General features: G+C 37.3%; 1 protein-coding gene across 6 annotated transcripts in view; it reads left to right on the top strand.

Annotated features, from left to right (window-relative positions):
- AOPEP (aminopeptidase O (putative)) overlaps nucleotides 1-22,996 on the top strand; it is a 183,883-nt gene that overhangs the window by 4,946 nt on the left and 155,941 nt on the right. For all 6 annotated transcript variants that reach the window (XR_008483681.1, XM_054286070.1, XM_054286093.1 and 3 more), the window contains exons 2-5: nucleotides 2,770-3,723; nucleotides 10,734-10,900; nucleotides 17,248-17,410; nucleotides 21,195-21,443. Coding sequence is in view for 5 of the 6 variants with exons in the window: in XM_054286070.1 (XP_054142045.1) it covers nucleotides 2,918-3,723; nucleotides 10,734-10,900; nucleotides 17,248-17,410; nucleotides 21,195-21,443 (1,385 nt within the window). In the remaining variant the exon portion in view is untranslated. The remainder of the gene's footprint in view (nucleotides 1-2,769; nucleotides 3,724-10,733; nucleotides 10,901-17,247; nucleotides 17,411-21,194; nucleotides 21,444-22,996) is intronic.

The raw sequence follows: 22,996 nt of genomic DNA, 5'->3' as shown, positions 1-22,996 counted from the left end.
CTAGTATCTGTCATTACAACTTCTTTCTTCTGTGAGTGCGCGTGTAATTTCTCTGTTTGTCATCTTAGTGGTTTCGTCCTGTTGCACCAATGGGGGCAGTCTATGTGTAAATGCTAAATTTCAAACAAAGGATCAGTATATTGTTTTACAACATCGTTGAACTAGCGTTACAGATTGAAAGCAAATGTACAGATACCTAGACTTGAAACAAATGTAGCAAAATATATACATATAAATAATTTTGTCCTGTTCAGTTACATGTTCTGAGAATGGTCCTTTATAAAAATTTGTGAAAAAGTTCATTACTTTTTAACTTTGATGTTACATTCTGTTGTAATTTTTGTCCTCCTCTTTTGCTGAAGTGCATCCTTCCTTTACCTTTTTTTTTTTTGCTTGCATTTTTTTTTCACTTGCACTTTTTTTTCACTTTTTATTTCAGGTTTGCTTTAATGTGATTCCTGTTTTATTTGTTTCATTGCTACAGGGGTTGTGTGCATGGCCATTCGGTGCCCTGATCTTTTGCTTTTTCCTTGGTAATAAAAAGCTCTGCTATTTAAGTGTCCACTGTCTACTTCAGTGTCCAAATAAACGGTTCATTCCTGTATTTTCTTGAATAAAACTGGTAATTTCCCAAGGTGGTTGAGGTCCAATATTTGATAAGCCAACCAGAGCCTGAAGGAGAAGTAGATACCCATCTTGTCTGGGACACAAGCATTTATCCATGTATTTGAATGTCATAAAATTAGCAGTGCTGTTCATGACAATGACAAAGAATGCTGTTTCCTGGGAGTATATTTTGGTATTCTTAGACTTAAAGTTGTATATTTCTGTTCTTATTCTTTATTTTCTCATTCCCTTTTCATTTAGTGTTTCATTCCAATAACAAAAAAACCCAGCTATACAGAATACAAAAAGCAATCATTTTTGCAGTTTAAAAAAATTAGCTCAGTGTAATGCCTTGCAGTGCATGGAGGATAGTTGTATTTGCGAGACAGCTTAGATTTTTTTGCTTGTCTTTTCCCCATGCGCCTCTAGGGGGAGGCTGCCTACATCTGCTGTAGACACCTAGTCAGGACCTGGGCTACAGCAGGTAATCTTCCCTAATTGCCTTTTCCCAAGGCTGGCCTCATCTCCCTACAGTTGTGTGCATAGGATAGTACTCACATTTTATAAAAGGTGTCAGTGTTATATTACAAATATTTACAAATTAAAAATGTGAGTTTGAATGTTAGCTCAGTGTTGAGGTTTTCCCCACCAAGTCACTTTATTTCTTTACTCTGTCACCAATAATTACTTGACCTGCTGGCCTTCATGAGGTTTTGGTAGTCAGAAAAAAATCCAGGTAACATCAGGTTCAGTCCACAGCATTACACAGACATCATAGATGCATTGTTCATGATGCCTGAATTTACCAAGCTATTTCAGTGAAAGAACCTTCTGATGTGAGCTTGTTGCCCAAGTATGTTTGCAGAAGTACTGAAAGATTGTTATATGTTCAAAGGAAAGTTTTTCTCAGCTTGCCATCAAAGACAGCCCTGAAAGAGCTGTTTCTGACAGCTAGAAAGCCACTGAGGTAGGGAGATACATGCTATGTTTTTGTGCCTTGTGTGAAACTAGTTTAGGGAAATATATGGACATCTTGCCTTGAGTTTCTTGCCCTGAGCCTTTCACGTAATGATAGTAGCTTGATAGTATGCCCTGGACTCCTACAGAAAAGATACAACAAGTCTTTGGGGAGTGATTTTCCCTCTGTGCTGACTTGGAGAACTATATAAAAATTTGCTTTGGATAGTTGAAGTCTGTGATGAGGTGTAAAACTGTGAAATGGATTGTGCATGTCACAATGGAGTATCTGTTCTCTTATGGCACTTAGAAGCAGGCCTAGCTGCCTATCATGGTGAGTGTCACTGAAATGCCAGGGAGAGAACTCTGTATTTCATCCTCTGATACCTATTCCTTATCTAGAAAGCAAACAGAAAGGACTTAAGTGGGCTAAAAGTGCACGACTTAGGCAAAACAGAGAATGCATGTCAGTTCAACTTTGTGATGAATTTCTGCCTATTGTTGCAACAAATGTTGGTGCATTTTAGTATTTTTGTGCCTTTATAGGTATTTACTTATTTTCCAGTAAAAAGACTTTTTGTTTTCTGTAAGGCACTATTCTGAGTTGTTGTTGTGAGTTTCCAGCTACAAAAATATAATTATATACCTCAGGTATTTAAGATTTTAAAAATCTTGATGAGCAATCTCAAAGGAATACTTGGAATGCACTGCTTGTAAGTTGGCTCATTTTCTTGTAAGAGCTGATATGGGAGTAGTTGTAATGTGGAAAGTATATTAATCTGTGGACAAGCATTGTATATAGGAATTTATTACTCTAAACATTTAAGACCTATGAGGTGATTTAGACTTACTCTTGTTTTTTAAAATATATCACTATCTTTTGATATTTTTGGTTGTTTCTATCAGTTTATAAAAGCTGTCTAGAAATACTTTAATTTCAGTTCTTCTCTGAAAGAACAACTGAAATGAAAGTATTTGAGTTCTTATGTGAATTTGAATTCTTATCTGAAAAATACAGCCACTGGTCCTTGACAGCAAATCCTGAAGCAAGCAGATGCCGTTCTGGCCTGATGCCGTTGTGTGGAGATACAATCACCCTTTAGCTGTACTATTGTAATAAAGGGAACTGGACTTTAAATAGATTTAGAAACAGTGCATTTCAGAAATGGTTGTGAGATGATTTTCTTTTTTTTTTTTTCTTTTTAGAGTGCAAGAAGTGGATAAACTACAATTTCAATACTGTAATCTTATTCAAAATTATTTTTAGCACCGGGAGACTGAATATTCTCCTTCTGGAGTCATCATATGTCAGAATTGTTCAAGGCTTTGTAAAACTGTTGCCCAATAGGTGAACATGGAGACACAGCTAGACCCCATGAAGGATGATTTGCCTTTAATGGCAAACACTAGTTACATGCTTTTAAAGCACTATGTATTGGACTTGGATGTGGATTTTAAAAGTAAAGTTATTGAAGGCAGCATAGTTTTGTTCTTTGAGACTGGGAGCCAGTACAGGAAAACCATCAGTGCTGGCAAAGAATGCTGCCAGTCGCAGTTTGATGAAACCTGTAAAATGAGGGCATCTGAACCCTGCCACATTCCTATGATAAATGTTAGTACCTGTTCATCTAAAACGGAATGTAATGATTTTGCTGTCAGTGGTAAAGAAGAGGAAGCTACTTCTGATGGAAATAGTAACCATAGCAACAATGAACAGGCTTCTGGGATTTCTAGTTCAAAGGACTGCTGTGACATAGAGGATCATGGAAACAAGGATTTTCTGCTGGTGTTGGACTGCTGTGATTTATCTGTGCTAAAGGTTGAAGAGTTAGATGTTGCTGCTGTGTCAGGCATTGAAAAATTTACAAGGTCTGCCAAGCTAACTGGTGTTTCAAAGGAGCTGGAAAATATCAGGAATCAGATTGTACATGAACTTGTGACTTTACCTGCAGATCACTGGAAGGAACAGCTATACTATTTTACTCACTGTAGCCAGGCACCTGGCTGTGGGGAGCTTCTGTTTAGTACTGGCACCTGGAGCTTGGAGATAAGGAAATCAGGAATTCAGTCTCCAGCGGACTTTCCTCATGCAATAAGAATATGGTACAAAACCAAGCCAGAGGGAAGATCTGTTACATGGACTACAGACCAGAGTGGCAGGTATGTAACTGCTGAAAGATTTGTATGCAATAAATTTAAATAGGTGCAAGAATGGAGAATCATATAATTGCTGAGCAACTGTGAAGATGATGAATACACTGTTCCACAGTTTTCATTTCATCCTTGATTTGAATCCTTTTGCTGTCCTGTAGAAGAATAGACAATTCTCTGCTCATGAAACCCTAATGAACTTGAGGATCACAGGCCTGTCTTAGTGATTGTGTTTGGTCTTTCTGGGTGGGAGCAAATAACTTGTGTGTACTTCAATAAGTGTGTGCAGGGAATGGAGAATTATCATTTGGGGAAGGAAAAGGTATGAGTGATAGGTTACTTTGTGCTCTTTTTCCTTCCTGGCTTACACAGATAAAGTTCAATATACGTAACATTTAATAGAATTACTTCACAATTAGTCCTTTATCAATAATGTAATCAGCTTAGAAATACAGTCTTTTCCTGTTTAGTCTGTCATAATCAGCTTTCAAAATCTTCTTCATCTATAATGTTAAGAACATTGATGATAGCAAATGAACTGCAAACTGAAGAATTGGCAATTATATCTAGTGTTAGTGAAAAGGACATGGTATTGTACTGAATATTTCCCTTTTATAGAAGGGAAACTACAATCCACTCTTGACTTCTAAAACTGTAATTGTTTTATTGGAATGTGGAAAGGTGGATTTTAATGGCTGTTACTTCTTTCTGATGTCTAAAAAGCAGGAACAAAGTTGGAAGAAAAGGAACAAATGTGATCTAATTTAATACTTGCTTTCCTTTCCCAGTCAAAAGATAAATGGTCATCTTTTATTTCAGTTATATTCATATAAATTAAGTCTTTTCACTAGCATCTGTGTTGATGAGGAAAATGAGGCCTTTTGATTGTATTTGTTGTGGTTAGGGAATTCTGCTACTAATCTGTAACCACCATCAAGTCCAGAAATGCCTCAGTAATTTCATTATTTATTTCCCTTCCTTTCCTCACTCCCTGAGGAGTTATTTTTAGTATGAGTTTAGGAAATTTAGCTTGATATAGTACCCTTATATCTGAAAATTTTGAATTTTGACTGCATGTGAAGGTGGAGCAATTGCCCATGATCACATGTCTATGCCCAACTAACTAATGTTGGCAAGACTCAGCTGGTATAGGACTCCTCCTCTCTGTGGTTTGAGCATTTGAATGGTTCTTTTAAGCATGTAAATCATGAACAGTTTTTACTCTTTATAAGTCTTTTACTGCAAAGCATTATTTTTACTTTAGTGACATTTCATGGCAGTTGTATGCTAATGAATAGAATTTTATGGATCAGTAGTGGAGCAGAAAAAGCAGGCTTGATATTAATCCAGAAGTTTGATGGTATAAAATAGTACAAACTGATTTATTATCAGGCCTACATTAGTCCAAAAACTAATGCCTGTCAGAAAACAAGTTTTCATAGCATAATCATTACAATCTTTCTTGGTATCTTTCTAAAATCAAATTCTATATGTGATGAGCCCATAAAGATAGTGGTAAGTCTCATATTGCCATATGAGGATTCTTCAAATTGTTCCAAATTATGTATCTGGTGCTTTTTATTTCAGATGTCAAATCCTTTGCCAAAGGAGACTATACTGTGGTTACAACCCTGAAGAAAAGTAAATAACAAAGTACACACATTGTGTAACCACTTCCAACGTTTCCTGTAATTTAATACTAGTACAATGTTTTGAAATTTAGCCTATGCACAATTTTATCAAGAGCTCCATTTTATTTGTTTTAAAGAATGATGTATTATAATACACAAACAACACCAGCTGAAACAAAGCTTTGTGGGATGAGCTTAGGCAAGATCAGATATGTGTGTACAGACATGTTATCACAGCAGGACACATTTCTGTTTTTAGTAGAGGAACTGAACATGCAGAATTTCAGTATTTCCCTGTCCAAGCTTTTGTGGCCAAACAAAAAAAGCAATGTCAGAGCTGACTTGTGCAAATGGAAAGAGGAAAGGAGGTAAAGTATAAAGGACGTATGTATGACCAGAACGCCTACCAAAATACACTTGATGAAAGGGACACTTTTGACGTCTCTAAACTTGCATGCCAGTTCCTTACATCTCTGGTGTGATGACACAGGTGTGTGTACAGCTGGGTCATAAGGCATATTAGGGAGGTAATCTAATTGAAAGTAAGTACAGCAGGGAAGAGAATAGAAGGGAATGTGTTTGAAAAATACTACTGAGGTTAGTTTGGAAGGTAAAGTTATTTACTACAAATTATAAAATGTGTCATGAAAATAGGTGTTTGGTTTTTCAGTGGTGTGAGTTAGCATTGTTCTGTGTTCTTGGAAGCTGGAAATGCAGGAAGGAAAGTATTTGGTTTTCTTCATAGGCAAGGTTGGATAGAATAAGATAGTCCATAACCCTGGTAGGTCACAGACCAAACCCTAAGAGGCTCTCCTCAACTGTGGAGAATCACTACTGTTACTTTGTTTAATTTTGTTCCCAGTAACATTAATATGGGAATATAAATATTTGATAAATTAATGAAGTTTGTTGGATTATTCATATGGTATGCAATGAATTCTAAAGACTAACAAATGATATTAATAGAATGGAAATTAAAACAAACAAACAAACAAACCACAAAATAACCCCATAAGCACAAACAAACAAAAACCCAAAAAATCAAATCAAAACAAAAAAAGTAGGCAAACCCTGAGTAAAAAATAAATGGACTTGATAGTGGAAGGCAACAAACCAATATTTGCAAAAAATATAAATTCTGTCCTCTGAATTAGTTGTCCTAACTAAAAGAAAGACAATGAGGAACATGAGCATTATTGACTGGTGTTTTTTTCAACAGTAAAATGTAAACAAGAATACCTGCTCTGGTGGAATCTGATGACAGTCACTGGAACCTTGCAGATATGTAAATTGATAAGGCAGAGTAAAAAGTTTCTTGTGATTTAGATGCCAGAAAGTCCTGCTGCTTTGACAGTGGAATTTAGAGTAAGGAACAGCTGCCAACAGCAGTGCTTTCACAGGAATTGGCCTTGTACTTGGAGGGTGCCCCCTCACATCCTTAAATGGAGACAACCTTTGCAGAAATAGGGAATGTAATTTTTCAAATAGAGGAAAGGGATAGAGTTTCTGAGGTGGGCTTTTCCCTTCATAAAGCCTCAGACATTAGGCAAAGCAGTTTGACTTGGGTGAGCCTTAGAATTATTTCAAGTGTTTGATGTCAGGCATCTCAAGGTCTGCAGATTTCTGCTCAAAGAACAGATTAGCCACTGAACATTTATTATTAGTTTGAAGATCGTGTTAATACATTATTATAGTATAGTGGGTAGGCTTACATGGAAAAAGGAGATCTGCCAAGAGCTGGTTTGAACTGATTTTGTTGAGTTGTAAAGATATCAGGACTACTGATGAGTTACAATTGCATGAATCAAATTTTCATCAGAGAGATTACTGAACAACAGACAGTCTCCAGTCTCCTCTTGGGGCAAACCCAAACATTACCACAACTAGTGCTTGATTTCTCCAGTAGTCTGGATGGCTGTTCACTTGGAAAAATTTACCCATTTTTCTCATAGTCTTCCTTTTAGTTTGAACAACTGATTCAGAGGAGATAATTTAAATTTTTTACAAATATTTGTTTCTTGCCTTCTACATTTCCAGGAATATCAAATCCATTTATTTTGTACTCAGGGTTTGCCTATTTTTTTTGTTGTTTGTTTTTATTTTTTTGTTTACATGTCATAAAGTTCTCCAAAGGAGTGACTAGAGATGTCACTCCTGTGTTTTATGAATCTTTTGTGGATGTTTGTTCTTCCAGTGTGACAAATAACTAGATAAATATTCTGAGTTCTCTGCTTATCTGTCTTTTGCTGCATGAAATTTCCTTAACTCTTGAAACTTACCTTGGCAAAGATTATGGTTGGCATAAATATTACATAAGTAGATGATTTGAGTATTACAAGACTATTAAAAGTTAAAGACTGGGGTGGAAGGGATAGGTAGTAGAAAGAGGAAAGGAACTGTGAAGTTTCTTGCTAGGAGCGGTAGAGATAAATTATTAAAAAGGGCAAATACAGGTATCAATTGACAAGAGCAGTCTAAACTTAATTATTTGTCTTTGCTATTCTATCATGTGCTTAGATTAGCTGGTTTTTTTTTTCAGGATCAAATGAAGAAACTGATTGATACCAGGATAACAATTATATTTCTGGTCCTCTTATGTGCTGAAATTGTGCTGCCTGACCCCAAACAAAGACAGTTGTCAGCTGCAGTGTATATCCTAAAGTAACATTGCACAATTACCAATTCTATAAAAAGAAATTACCACTGTAAAAAAAAGTATAGCAAATATCTAACTAAAGGCTTACATAATTGTTTTTCTGATAGTTTCCTTTAATATTTAGAACCTGTCTATTTCATTACTATTTTTTAGCAGACTGACATAATTGGGTATATTTAGGAAAATAATGAAGTTAACAAATATACCTAGTCAAAAATTGTATTAAAATGGGTGAGGAGTGGAAAGAAGTCCTACTTCTGAAGAACAGATTATGTATGTGACCAGTTTTTCTCCACTTACCTAACTCACTTTCTACTTGGGCTTTTATGGTAGAGACTTGTGACCATCCTGTGTGTGTGTATATTTTAGAATTAAGATGTCTTAGGGAAAAAAAAAGCTACTGGACAAGGAGGCTTAGAGCTAAGCCTGTAGGAGGAGCCTGAGTGCTCTCAAGCATATCTGTTCACTGAGTTTCATTTTCTCCATCTGCAAAATGGTATTGGCATCTGTAAATACCTTATGGTCTGCAGGTAAAGGTGCTCTCTGAGAGCAGGTGACATAAATGTTCTTGGTAACATCTATTATCTGTAATGTTTATATTGTATTTGACACAGCATTATAACATTCAGTTTAGCACTGTTCTGCCAGCCAGTTTTCTCTGTCATTGTGGCATTTCCCTGTACAGAATATGAAGATCCCCTGTACTGCTCCTAAGAGGGGATTGTACCAATGGCGCCTGGCAAAACAGCCTTCACTGTGCATGGCTAATCATTGGGAAAATGTGTGTAGCAGTAGTCACTAATCCCACCTTTCCTTTTTCCTTTCCATGTCTTCTCAGCACAAATGTGTTTTAGGGTAAATAATAATCCCAGTAGCTCTTGACTAACATTACTAGGGGGAAGCAGGTCTTCCTAGAAGGTGAAAAAACAGGTTCTTCTTTTTTCCTGTGAACTCACTGTCATGCGCTCTGTTTTTACGGGAGAAAAGCCAATTATTCTATGTATATCAGATAGCTTACAGATACAGTTTTAGGAGTTTAATTCTAACTAAGTAAATTAAAAATCCGTGCAGATTAGTGGTCTATTACATTTAGCTGTACATTATGTTTTACTGTTTAAGAAATAACCACTTGGCTTTCTCTTGACTGCAGTTACCTGAACTTCACTTGATGTCTAGGTCCTACTCTCTTCACTCTGATACATGATGGGGGAAGTTAGACCATTTTCTTTTCCTACTTGTGTGCATTAACAATAAGGCCTAATTAAACTGCAGCTTTCGTCTCTCATTTGCTGGAAGATCAACTGGCCTGCATTAGTTAAGCCACAGTAATTTAATGTGCCAAGACAGCTCTGGATCCAATAGCAGAGATAGCAATGACAAGAGGGCAAAAATATCTTTGGAGTATATTTAATCTGTGACTCAGTATTTCCATGTTCTTTCTCTCTGTATAGTTTGAAGTTGGCTTTGGAGAAGGAATAATTTGAAAGGAAAAGCAGTTTGGAGGGGAGTAAATAAAATCTTACGATTTTAGCCGTTGCAAAATCAGTTTTGCTCTAACAATTTGTCTCCTACTTTCTGAAGTGCTTTGATAATTTTTCAACTCAAGTAATGAAAGATACTGATCAGAATATTTTTAGCTTCAAGAGTTCACAAAATAATGTATTTTGCTCCCATGATATTTAGCTTTAAATATCGTGGGTTTTAAAAAGTTCAGTGTAGTGACGTGATGATTTCAGGGCTTTCTTTCTTTTACTGGAGAAAGCTATTGATTGTGGATTTTTTATATAATTTATAATTTTTAAAATAGCCTTTTTTCATAAGATAAGTGGCATTGTTATGCACATAATAGGAATTTAGATAATACTGCAAAATGGAACAAAATAAGTAAACCAAGAATCATTAAGCCCATCCACCAGCAATAGCAAGTTAGAAGGAGCTAATGAAAGGCCTTGTTACCTTCCCAGCTGCAGCTAAATGGTTAATAAGAAATTTATTGTCATGAAATATTGCAGCTGAAATTGGAAAGGGGCAGATGACTGAGAGGTTTGGCTGGGTATTTAGATTTAGATTTAGAGTAACTACAAAAAGAGCAGTACTACAAAGAAGATTTCTATGTAAGCAGCAAGAAGGAGGCTGAAGCTAACAGGGTAGAAATTAATTCTTTTTATATACCCTGTGGCTGAAATTCCCAAAACCAAGTGAGCTAGGATGCATTACCTTTAAGATTAAATGTAAAAATGCCAGGATTTATTGAGGCTTGGAGTAAGGAAGACTCAAAACTAGATCTGCTGATTTTGCTTGAGCCTCCAGGTTGCTAATGCAGGAGACTAGATTCATGATAGTGAAAGCACTATTGGAATGATAGCAGGGAGGTGTCACAGGTGTTGGGGAAGACCTGCAATGGCATTGTCAGAAGATACTCAGAAGCCTTCTTTGACCTTATGGGTTCAACTGTTGTATGAGGCTGGGAGACTCATGCAAAAACAGGAGAGGGAAAAGACTGGAGTTAGTATTTTCTAATCTGAAGGTATGGTAGTAATCTTGCTTTTCTTGTCTTCAATTTCTTAGATTGTATTTTGATTAGTTCATGTCATACAGCTTTGGACCTGCAGAACTGAAGTTAAAGGAAGAAACCACCTCAGTACGACAGCACCTTTGATTTTTTTTATGTAGAACTTAATTCAGTCTTTCTTATTGTAATTCCAATGTCAATCTCTTTTCCTTCCATCTAGGCCATGTGTTTACACAATGGGATCACCAATAAACAACAGAGCCCTCTTTCCATGCCAAGAACCACCAACTGCCTTGTCAACATGGCAAGCCTCAGTTCGAACAGCTTCAGGCTTTGTTGTGTTAATGAGTGGTGAAAACTCAGCAGAACCAGTACAGCTTCGAGAAGGTGAAATACATTTTTCAAGGCAAATTATTTTCCATATTTTTATAATTAGAAACCAAGCTTGGTAAATAAGTGATTTGTGAAAGAATGAAGTTCCTAGCCTTAAAAACATTTCCATGTCTCTCTGTAATCTCCGTGTCATTCTGTGGAAAAGTTATCTGCTCAAGGCCTCAGGATAACTTCATAAATATTTGAAGTATCTGCATTTCTGCATTTCATTGTGTTGCTTCTTTCTCCCTCTGTATTTCCAAACCTAGATTTAATTTTTCATAAATTGGCTTTATTTTAATCACAGTGTGTTCAAGTTTTGTAGATGCAAACCTTATCAGACTCTCAACAACTTCAGGCCTTGGTAGATAACTATCTTTCAGTTTTAGTTCTCCAGTCTGAGTGTAGCATGTGGTTAGAAGCAGCCATTGTGCCATATGTGTTGCCTGGAATACATGGAATATCTGAAGAATATGTGGTCAGTGCCCTGAAAATCTGATCTCCGTGGGTGTTTTTGGCATTGATAAAACATATCTTTTTCAACAGTAAGCAAACAAGGATTTCTTCTGTGTTGGCTATACTTTATTATCTAAATGTCTTTCTGCACAGAGAAGGAAGTTTTTAAGGCTTGTGTAAGTTCTACATAAAATGAAGTGGGTCTTCTTCTTGTGAGTTTTGATATAATCTGTCAAACTGGGTCGGTATTTTCTAGTGTGAGTAGTTCTGATGAGGCATAGCATGCAAGAAAAGGTTAGAATTAAACTTTTCTGGGGAAAAATGTCTTCTCTTCCCCTTTAAATAGGTTTATTCTTGAGCAGAAAAAAAAGAGAAAGTCTCTTGATTTGAGAATCATCAGTTAATCCATTTTCATGGAATTGTCTGGTTATATTTGGCCATATATGGGGCCTCTTTCAAGGTTTGTCTCTGCTGCTGAAATGTGGAAAACTGCTATGATAAGCTGCTCAGTTCTTTTGGAGAATAATACTTTCCTGTCTCAGCATCAAGAAAGCAAGGACCCTCTTGGCTTCAGACTAGGATAAAAATTTACAAAACTAATACAGAGACAAAAAGGGAAAGGGGTAATATTCTGATGAATGTTTTAAAGTCCAAGTAAACCCAAGATTTTAGTGCTAATCTGAGGCCTTGGATAAATCCTTAATGAATTTAGGAATAAAAATTCATGAGTTTAATTAATAGGTTCTAACTTATAGAACCTCTAAGAGTTAAAAAGTTTAAAAATATTCTGTTGTTTTAAATAACCTGTCCACATAGATCTTGTTGTTTGGCAATTCTGGAAGGTATATAATCTTAAAATTTTGTCTTTACACACCAGAAAGCCTTCCAGGGTAGCTTCAATTTAAATAGGCTTGCCAAGTTGTTTATATGCAGTATGCTATTACTAGTGCTGCATATTTATAATATCATACGTAACTGGACAATTAATAAAATCTATTTTTAAAAAGATGCAATTTATCGGAATGAGTTAGCATTTTGGTAAGCAGTTGTGGATAAATTTATTTTGAATAGAATTACAAGTTAGCTGATTTTTTTTTTCCTTTAAAAGTTGTATTTAAAACCAGTGGACAGGTAGACAGTAAGAGAACACCAATCTGAGTTTGATTCCTATGAGCTTTTAGAGATCTGCATCCTGCTTCACAGACACATCTCTACATGTACAGATCCAGTGATCCAGTGCATAGCTGGGCTAGATGTACTCTTATATGCAGATTCCTCATTTACCACTTGTATTTGCAGGTTTTGACAAGAGTCTGTTCCCTCCTATATGTGCCATTTTTGCATTCTGCCTCCTACAAAACTGTGGTTGATCCTGTCATTTGAAATAGAGGGAGCCCAGGTTTGTTTGAAAATAGTGATACAATATTTACGTGAATAGAAATGGTAACTATTTGAGTATGACCAAAAGTGCTTAAAATACCTTGCATTCTTTATGGAGTACTTAGAGAAGTTGATCAGAAAAATGCAATTATTAATACCTTTGGGAGAAAGCTTGATGGGGAGCACTCCATGTGTGTATAAAGTTAGCCATTTAAACATCAGATTTATTTTTCTACATTTGTCAGTTTTACTTTCCTTCAGCACGTTACTATAATACATTGAAGCTGCAAATACGTTTAGTCACAAGCACCTTTCTATTTGTTCAATTCATATTCAAGAAGTAGATTCTCAGCCATTAAGTGTGAAATGGACTGGCTCACTTTTTGTGGGGTTACTCTACTACTGTGTAGTCCTTGATCTTGTTTTGACACCTGCATCGTGAGTGAGTAGTACACTGGTAAAAAAAAAAACAGAGTGCTAGAAGAACCACTGCTGCTGCAATGTAGTTAGCAGCAGCAACCTTTGCTGCTAAGTACACTGTTTCCTTTGCTTGTGCTCCTCACTGTCCCCAAGGTGAAACAAAAGAGTGCAGTACTTGTGTTGGTTATCTCCAGGATGTATCAGGGTCTGCAGCATGGTAGTTGAGAGCTTGTCATGTGCTACTCATCCCTCTGACCCAGTGCTGAAATAATGCTCTGGCATGAATGTGAGGGAGCTCTGTGAGGACTTCTGGTTTTCAGATGAGATCAAGAAATCCTTACAAGTCACAAAGAGTTTCTGAAAGCTGGAGGGTTCTTAGGCCTGGTGCTCCAGCCAGAGAGTAGTTTTTACATAACTACTTATTTAGCTGCATGTTTATGTATTAGTACTAGCTAATATATAAATTAGTATATCTGTTGCTGTTGGACTATTTCTCCTTTTCTGTAGAGGTAGTTGAACTTTGTGGGTTTTAGTAAACAGTAAACATCAGCTGTATTATGTGGTGTTTGTGTTAGTGCAAGCTATTTGACAAAAAATATACTGGTAAGTAAAAATGTTCATAATGTGCTTGCATCTGGCATTAACAGATATATCTTTGGCATTTTTTCAGTTATAATGAACTCTATAAAACTCAAACAATTTTAATGATCTCAAAGATAGCTGAATGCATTAAAAATTCTAGGAAGTAATTACATAATTCATCATTATTATTTCAAGTAGGAGAAATAAACAATCTTTAAATTGTTCTTTTGCACAATTATAAATAGATTAAAATTCCTGCTCTTGTTAAATATTTGCATGGAAAGTTTTTCACTTTTAACTCATAGAATAGGTGATTGTTGCTGCATGATTAGTGCAGTTAGGACACAATAGATTTGCTTTTCAAAACTGAAAAACAATTCAGAATTACAGGTAGGGAAAGTAACAAAATATTATAATTGCCTAAAAGAAGTATGTGTAAGAATCAAGTTGTTTTAAAATTACATTACAAGTACAAGAACTGAGGTGATCTACTTCTGTTTTTCCCACGGACTAATCCCAGCTCAACCTTTTGTTTTGCCCAATGTGTTCTCACTTAGTTGGAAGATGTTTTTATGGTACAAAATGCCATGTTTGGTAAAGAAAACCACGTTTCAGCTGCACTGTTTTCTGTTATCCTAGAGATGGAGCTGTCTCCAAGGCTGACATTGAAAAGCACAATGCAGCCAGAGGATGGGGAGAGCAGCAAAAAGGAGTTGAGTGAAGCTGACAATCCCAATCTATGTGCTGGGATAGATCATAGGATACAGATGAAGGAAAAACAAAACAAAGTCCCCTGATGTGAAAGCAGTATAAGGAAGGAAGTGAAGTTATGGGAGAGTTCAGGCTGGGAGACAATCTTACCAGTAGTGAGAGAGACACAAGGTTACTTGAGTTAGTTGAGCTGTCTTTCAGACAATGCTTCATGGTTCTCTCCAGAGGGAACTTCTGCCCGTAAAAAGACCTTTTCAGTCACTGATCAGCAAATGCACTGTTTCTCAACCTGAAGGATTCTGTGGTTCTATAGGGAGAACTCACTTGTCATGCCCATGCATATGATTTCAGTCAACAGCTGTAGGATAAATATGTAGGTATTCTAAATAGTTCTTGACATCAAAAAGCATTGCAGGAAGTGGACTGAGCCCTTGGTAGATACGCAGAGACATTATAAAACTTGGATCTTGCTCTAGGAGGATCCATAGTTCACATGATTTCTAAAATCCTTGCAAAGTAAAAGGAGCTTTGGTACCTTCACTCTTTTTGCATCAGGTCAGCTCTAAATATTCTGCTCCTTGCTAATTTGTATAGATTTCTGAATGCAGTACACGCTGTTCTTCTCTCTGGACTGTTAATCTGATTGCCTTGCCTTTTAGACATTCTGTTCAACCTGTTTGTGGAGTGTTTTTTAGGGAAAAAAACCATCTTGCTTGCTCTAGCCTGTCTTACTAAACTTGTTTCTCGCTGTAACACTCTCTGATCTCTACCTAGCACAGGCCAACACCCGTTCCTTTTAGACAATCTCACGGTTGTGAGAGCCTTCTCCTTTATACCTCGTGCCATTTGGAACAGTTTTCTATAACTTTTTGCTTTTTGACTTCCATGCCTTTTTCAGAACATAGTTGAAAACACATGACAGCTTTTCAATTACAGCTTTCTCTGATGCTATTTAATTCTAAAGTTTTTACAATTAACATAACTACATGGAGCTTTTAGTAATACTTTATAGCATTTAGATGTTACACTAAGTGCAGAACCTCTGAACCTTGTCCTGTATGTATGTAAGTTAATGGCAAAGTTGTTATAAACTACAGTAACAACTGTGTAGGCTTGGGCCTTTAGCACAGTGTCTATCAATGACATTCTGTACATCAGGAATTTGGTATTCTGAAATAATGTTGTTGCTGCCATGGATGACCTTTTTCTCTCGAGGTGGAATTTGCTTGTCTTGGCTTATTTTTAGTTTTGTTAAGTTAATAATAATCAAAAAACAAAAGGCAGAGTGAAATTTGGCAAAGTTATCGTCCTTATTCTTAATGTGTTTGGAGCAAATAAGTCCATTCTGCTTACATACTGACAGGAGCTTAGGAAAATTACAAGAGTAATATATGTTCACCTGACAATACTGACAAAAGGTTTTTGATGGATGTTGTCTAAAGTGGAATGGGGTGAAGGAGTATGAATGGTTTCTCGTGCATATAAGAGGCAAAGACTTTATCTGCCTCCCAGAAGACTTCACAAATGATATTGCTTTGTCATACTAAATAGAAGGTGGAAAACTTGTCAAGGCTAAACTAAAGATTTTTTTCTTTGTTCTTCCTTTGGACAGCCTGACCTTCTTAGGTCATTAAGGTAGGAAATCAAGTGATGCTTTGTAGCAGTTGTCTATTTCGTTTCCTCTGTGCCTTGGGGTTTCCACTTAGTTGTGGTTTTTTTATTCTTTTTTTTCCCTTTTGGTAGTGTATCATAGTCCTAGTCAGAGTACTTTTGCAAAAGAACAAGTACTAAGGTTCTCTCAAAATAACTGAAGTTTGTATGTTTTCACGTTGCCCTAGCTACAGTTATTTGCACATGATTCATCGGATTGTAACTCATGCTAGGCTCACTTCAAGATAATGAATCTGCTAGTATGTTGTAGCAACTGTATTATGACCATAAATTAATACATGGATGTGATTATTAAGCTATATCCTTTTGAAAGGGACAAACAGAAAATCTAAGCAACATTTGTATTAATGAAAAGTATGCTGTTCTAAAACATCCACCTTATAAAAATGTGTTTGTACATACAATAATCCTATGCCATACTCCTTGTCTCTCCACATTCTGTTCTGGTAATGATAGAACTTAGCATATTTTTACTTTCTGATAGATTCTTGTCTTGTTTTAGCGCCTTCATGGGGTAACATGGCCAAGTTGCTGACTTAGGTAATATCTCATCTGTGTCTCAGCTTTCTGTGTCTCAGATTTCTTACTGCCTAGTTGACATATTACATACCTCCAATAGCTGGGTCCAATTCACAAACATTAGTGTTATTTGTTAGAACTTGCCTATCAGTACCTATTTGGTACTGCTCAGAACACAAAGGAAAGGTTTTGGGTTGTGTGAAATAATAACACAGACAAGACAAAATCATAAGACAGTAGATACAAGGCTGAAAGAGTTAAATTTTAATATTGTGTATTTAAAGGTGTTACTAGATTTCATGTCTGATGTAATTCTTGGGTAGTGACAGTACAATCATGTTAAGTTGCATTAATAACATCCCACTTATGGATGATTTATTTACAGGTAAAGACATCAGCAGAAAGAGCAAAGTTGCAGGTGTAAGTAGATAGAACTCAGAATCCGTGGTGATTACATACAACTGTTCTTATGTTTCTCAATGCAATTATTTTTATTTCCTCCACAAAAATAACAGGATGTAAGGTGGGAGGTTTGGCCCAAAATCTCAAGTACATGAAAATGTCAAGTACCTAACATGTGCTGTAAGACTCATGAGTCTGTACGAATGTTCTTTTGTTTACAGGTATCTTGAGCTGGTACTACTATGTGTCTATGCCAATGCCAGCATCCACCTTCACTATTGCTGTGGGGTGCTGGCAGGAAGTTAAACAGCAGTCCTTCAAACAAAAAGCTGCTATTGGAACAAACACTGAATTTTCCTCGCCATCATCACAAACTGATTTAAGGTTGGTGTTTATAATATTATTGAAAAATTAAATGTATGGGTAGCATTTCCATTTACTCTTTGGAATGTGAAAATTAGTCATATTGGCACAGGAATCAAAGTAGAACTTGTTTAATCTGAACAGAAAAATCTTGACAGGAAAATAATTCCAAAGGCATTATTTCATGGGAGTGGTTCTTTTTATGTTTTGCTACTTAGTGAGCAACAGGGTTTGTAGATTCCACTGTCTGCTAGATTTGTATCCTGTATGCTTAACACCTTGCTGCAGCAATGCCAGGTGCTGTCTTGTTTCTTAAAATACTTGACTCAGTCCATTCTGGATACCTAATGACTCCTAATATAATATTGCCTACTTTTCTGTTCTGCTCCAGTCTCATTGCCCAGTTAGAGCTGGCCTGTGCAATGGTTTGCCTCGGGTGATGTGAAATGACCAAGTACATGAAAGATCTAGTACAGTGGTCCCATAAAATAGAGTTGGACCAATGATTCTTAGCTGATTTTGATCAAACTAGTAGAAATGTAATTATTTTGGACACATCTATTCCTTCTCCCAGTCTAGTTAAAACTCATTAAGTTTGAATTATGGCAGAGTGGTAGATGAGCAGAACAATATATGCCTGAAAATAAGATTTGAAGACAGAAAACAAGTTTCTGGGAAAATACCATTTGCTTTCACATGTATTCACCTTAGTTAGCAGAAGTCTCAGACATGGGACTTGATTTCCTCATATATCACTCTCAGCTTTTCAAATTCATATCATAGCACCACAGAATAACCCACGTTGTAATAGACCTTGACAGTTCATCTGGTCCATTCTTTCGTGGGGAGGAGCTTAGATAAACATATCTAACACCCATTGGCCCTTGTCCTGGCCATGTAGCTCCTTGTGAAGAGAGCAACTCTATGCCCTTTGTAGATGCCCTTCAAGTACTGAAACACTGTGATGAGGTTCTCTTTCCTCTTCCCTGGAAAGGCCTAGCTCCTTCTGTCTTTCCTCACAGGCCAGGTTCTGCAGCCCTTTGTTGATTTTAGTGTCTTTGAATTGTGAGGCCCAGCAGGAGAGGCTCTGCTTCCCGTGGGCGCTGCCCGAGGAGCTGTGCTCGGGGCTGCTGATCCACTCTGTCCCTGATCCACTCTGTCCCTGTGTGCCAGCGGTGCTGATCCACTCTGTCCCTGATCCACTCTGTCCCTGTGTGCCAGGGGTGCTGATCCGCTCTGTCCCTGATCCGCTCTGTCCCTCTCTGCCAGGGGTGCTGATCCGCTCTGTCCCTCTCTGCCAGCAGAGCCCCTGCAGCTGCAGCCCAGGGCCTGATTGCCCTCGTAGCTGCAGTGCCACCAGTGACTCGTGGTCAGGAGATTGTCCCCTGAACCTCCGTGTCCCTTTCAGCAAGGCTGCTCCCCAGACAGGCAGGTCACAGCCTGTGCTGGGCCCTGGGGTGGTGCCACCCCAGATGCAGGGCTGTGCCCTTGTCCCTGCTGCACCTTGCACTGCTCTGGCCAGCCCCACCCTTTCAGCCTGTACAGGTCTCTGAGATGCCTCTCCCTTCTGATGTGTCCACCTCAACAGCTAACCTGGTGAGAGTGCTTTCAAATCCATCATCCAGAATGTTTGTGAAGATGTTGAACAGTGTGTGGCCCAACACAATTTCTTGGGGAACTCCACATGTGACAAGCTGCCAGCCTAAGTGAAAACTACTGATCACCACTCTCTGAGTGTGCCCTGTGCATCAGTTTTTGCACCCATCTTGCAGACCACCTATCCAGTTTGTATGTTGCCTGTTTGTCTGTGGCCAATGGTTTGCAAAAGTCCAGGCAAACAAGGTCCACTACTCTTCCCACATCAACAGAAATTGTTATTTTATTGTAGAAGGTGATTTGAGTTATAAGTTCTTATATATTTAACTTCATTATTTATTAATTTTTTAAACTTTATTATTTAAGTGTTTAACATTTGCCTGTTACTCAGTTTGAAACTTTGCTGGAAAAATACTTGTCTTTTAGACAGCTGTTTTGAAAAATACTTTGTTAGCAGTAAGACAGTGTATTCACCTGAGAATACTGAGACATTGGAACTTGAGGACTTAAAATGAATTTTTTGTTGGAATTTAAAATTAAATTATTCTAATGTTTTTCAGCTTTACTGATTTTGGTTAAAAAATGCTAATTAATCTTGAGAAAAAACAGTTTCTTACTTTACATAGGATCATTAAGAAATATCCGTTCTAATTTTGAAATAATTTATAGGTTTGATGAGCTTCTAGAAACTGCTTTGTGTTTATTTCTTTGCTACTTATGTGTTTATAATATGACTGCCTCTGCAAGAATAAGCTGAAGATGTATTCCTCTCCAAAATACATCACATTTGGTAATAAGAATTTATTTATTTATTTATTATTTATTATTAATTTATTGATTGATTTTGGTGCAAAAGATTATTCTGGCTCATTGTTAATAGAATGTTAGGCATGTGTCTCAGATAAGATAGTAGAGATAAAGTCTAGGGTAGCAGAAAAAGAAAGGAATTCTGAAAGAAGCTGTTGAAATGTGTAATGTAATTTGTGTCCAGGTGCCAGTGAGTTTGACCTAAGGAGGCTGTATCAAAGTAAATGTTAAATGGAGCTATGATGTTTATAACTTTTTATATCCTTGTGGTCATTAAGGAATTGGCAATCTTTATAAGAGATAGGGTGCTAGCTTTCATGTTCCTGCCTAATCTCAACTCTGATAATAAAATGCAAAGTGACACTGTTTTAGAGTAGAAATATACTAGATTAAACCACCCTTATAAAAATTGTGTGCAATGGGTGTGGATTCTTTGCATATGCAGTCAATGAAAGGACATAGAGTCCAAGTCTCTGACAGAAAGACTTATGTAAGGTGCTAGAGTGTTAATACTTCAGCCAAATCTCATCCTTTTCTACATGTCATCATTTTGTTTTCTGTGTCAGCACAATCTTCCAAGCACAAGTGCTTTGGGCAATGCTAGGTGCTTTGCCTGTTGAGGCATTGTAGAACTAGATTATTTAAACTGAAGTTTCAAACCAAGGAGAGGCTGTGCACTGGAGAGAACATAGGCTAACACGTGAAAACATGAAGCTGATTTCTGTTTAGATAAGAATCTATTTGGGCAGATAACTTATTGTGAAGGTATATGACTCAGTGTTTAGAAAGGATTTGATTTACCCCTCCTTTCTTCCAGCTAGAGCTCTAAATATCCTGTAAAAGTTCTATAAAGTGAGGTTGGCCTTATGTAGTACTATTGAATGTCTAGCACAATAGGCCTATACTGGGTTTTTTTACTTAATAATAATAAAAATATTACTTGAAGCTTTTGGAGAATTTTAGTAAAAACAACAACAGAAAAAAAACCCTCCTGGAATTATATTGCAATTGAACCTAAAATACTTGTATTAATGTTATGTTAATATGCGTAGAATTTTATTTTCATAGCCAAGTTTGAATAGGAATTTTCAGAGTAAATATTTTTGTATTCTTATTGGTTCTTTTTACATATATTTTGAGCACTTACTCTTTTGATGCATATCTGTTATAAAAACAGGGCGTGACTAGTCTCTCTCATTAGTTATGAGTTCTACTTAGATGTAGTAATGAGTGTTTCAAAGACCTGCACGTGTGAACTGGGTGAGGATGCAAGTGAGCTGATTCTATGGAAATTAATTCTGTCATTCTGATGTCCAGAGAATGTCCTTGTCTTAGCATAGTTAGTTGTGCACATTTCTGATAACGCAATTACGTATTGTTTTGTTTTGTTTTCTATTTTCAGGTGGCATGAAGAAATCTGTGGTCATGTGGAATATCCCTGCCGTTTCCAAAATCCTGCTGCCAGGTTGCAAGCAGTCATTCCTTATAGAGTCTTTGCTCCCTGGTGCCTTATGGAAAGCTGTGAAGAATATTTGCTTCATCTAGTTCCTCAGTGCCTCTCAGCTGCTTATGCCACACTGGGTACCCACCCCTTTTCCAGGCTTGATGTTCTGATAGTTCCTTCCAACTTTTCCAGCCTGGGAATGGCTAGGTAAAGAAACTTATTAGTATTCAATCTGCTGTATTTTGTTAGATTCTTTCTTACCAGCTAGTTAAGAGTGTCAAGTTGCTGTCAATATAAAGTTGCTGAGCTATTTTTCTTAAACCAAACTTAAAACTCTTGTTTTAAGACTTCATGTGAGTAGGTTTGTTTGCCTCCTTTGTGACCTTTAATTTTAGTTTTTACAGGGCATAGGGAAGGGAAATTTAAGCTTATTAGAAATGCGGGTGTCAATTTTTACATTTGTCAAACTGAAGTTCTTTAGTTTGTTCTGTTGATCTAAATACTTGATGTCATTGTCTTGTTTTCTTTTGGCATTGATTTTAGCCTTGTATTTTGACAGAAGAGTAGTATGTTGAAATCCAAATCTAGGGTTTCTTCACAAGCATTTCCAAAGTGTGGGTTTCTAGTCAAACACTTATCTTCAGAAGCAGAGGGCAAATAGTAAGTATTATGTTATCAAGTTTTCATGGAATTTTGAAGGTTTTAAAGCCCGTGAAGGTTTTCAAGCCCGTCCAGGTACCAAGCCCATCCAGGTACCTCTGAATGGCATCTGTTCCCTCCAGCGATTTGACTGTACCACTCAGATTGGTGTCATCAGCAAACTGGCTGTGTGCATTTGATCCCATTGTCTGCGTCTGTTAAAAATATAGTGAACAGGGCCAGTCCCATTACTGACCCCTGAGGATACCACTCTTCACTGTTCTCCTCTTGGACAATGAGTCATTCACTGCAACCCTTTTGAGTGTGACCATCCAACCAATTCCTTATCCACTGAGTGGTCCTTCCATAAAATGTCTCCATTTTAGGGACAAAGATATTGTGCAGGACACTGTCCAATGCTTTTCATTCAAGTAGATTACATCAGTTTCTTTTCCCTTGTCCACCACTGTTGTAACCCCATCTTAGAAAGCCACCAAACTTCTCATGCATGATTTGTCAGTAGTACAGCCATATTGGCTGTCACCAATCACCTCTTTATCTTTTATGTGCCTTGGCATAGTTTCCAGAAGGATCTGCTCCATGCTTTTCTGGACCTTGAGTAGAGACTGGCTGGCCTGTAGTTCCCCAGGTCATCCTTCTGTACCTTTCTAAAAATGGGGGTTGTATTTCCTTTTCCAGTCACTGGGAACTTCACTGATGCCAATAAGACCATGGCCTTGCAGGCCATGTTTGTTCCCCATGCTGCATGCATTAGCATGGAGGCTTTTAAGCTGGGCCCTTGAGGAAACTGACTTATTGGATGAAATTCTTTCGTGGTGCCCTTCAGGTGCCCTTGTGCTGACCTGTGACCTCTCTCCAGGCTTTGTGCATCATATCAGTGGGGTGGATTGAAGTTCCCCTTCCCCAGCAACTTTAGTTTAAAGCTACCTTCTCCAACCTGGCAAGCCTAGGACTGAAGATGCTCTTACCCTTCTCTGACCAATGGACCCTGTCAGCAGGCCAGGTTTCACAAAGAGGGTCCCATGGTGAAACCAAATCCTGGTGACTTTAACCAGTCTTATAACCTTTAGCTGATTGGACTGGCCCTTTCAAGCTGTAGA

The sequence above is a fragment of the Melozone crissalis genome, unplaced genomic scaffold, assembly GCF_028551555.1.
Source record: "Melozone crissalis strain CALT ecotype California unplaced genomic scaffold, PUWL_Pcris_2 ptg000005l_1, whole genome shotgun sequence".
Taxonomy (NCBI): Eukaryota; Metazoa; Chordata; class Aves; order Passeriformes; family Passerellidae; genus Melozone; species Melozone crissalis.
This window is presented reverse-complemented; position numbering and strand designations above follow the sequence as displayed.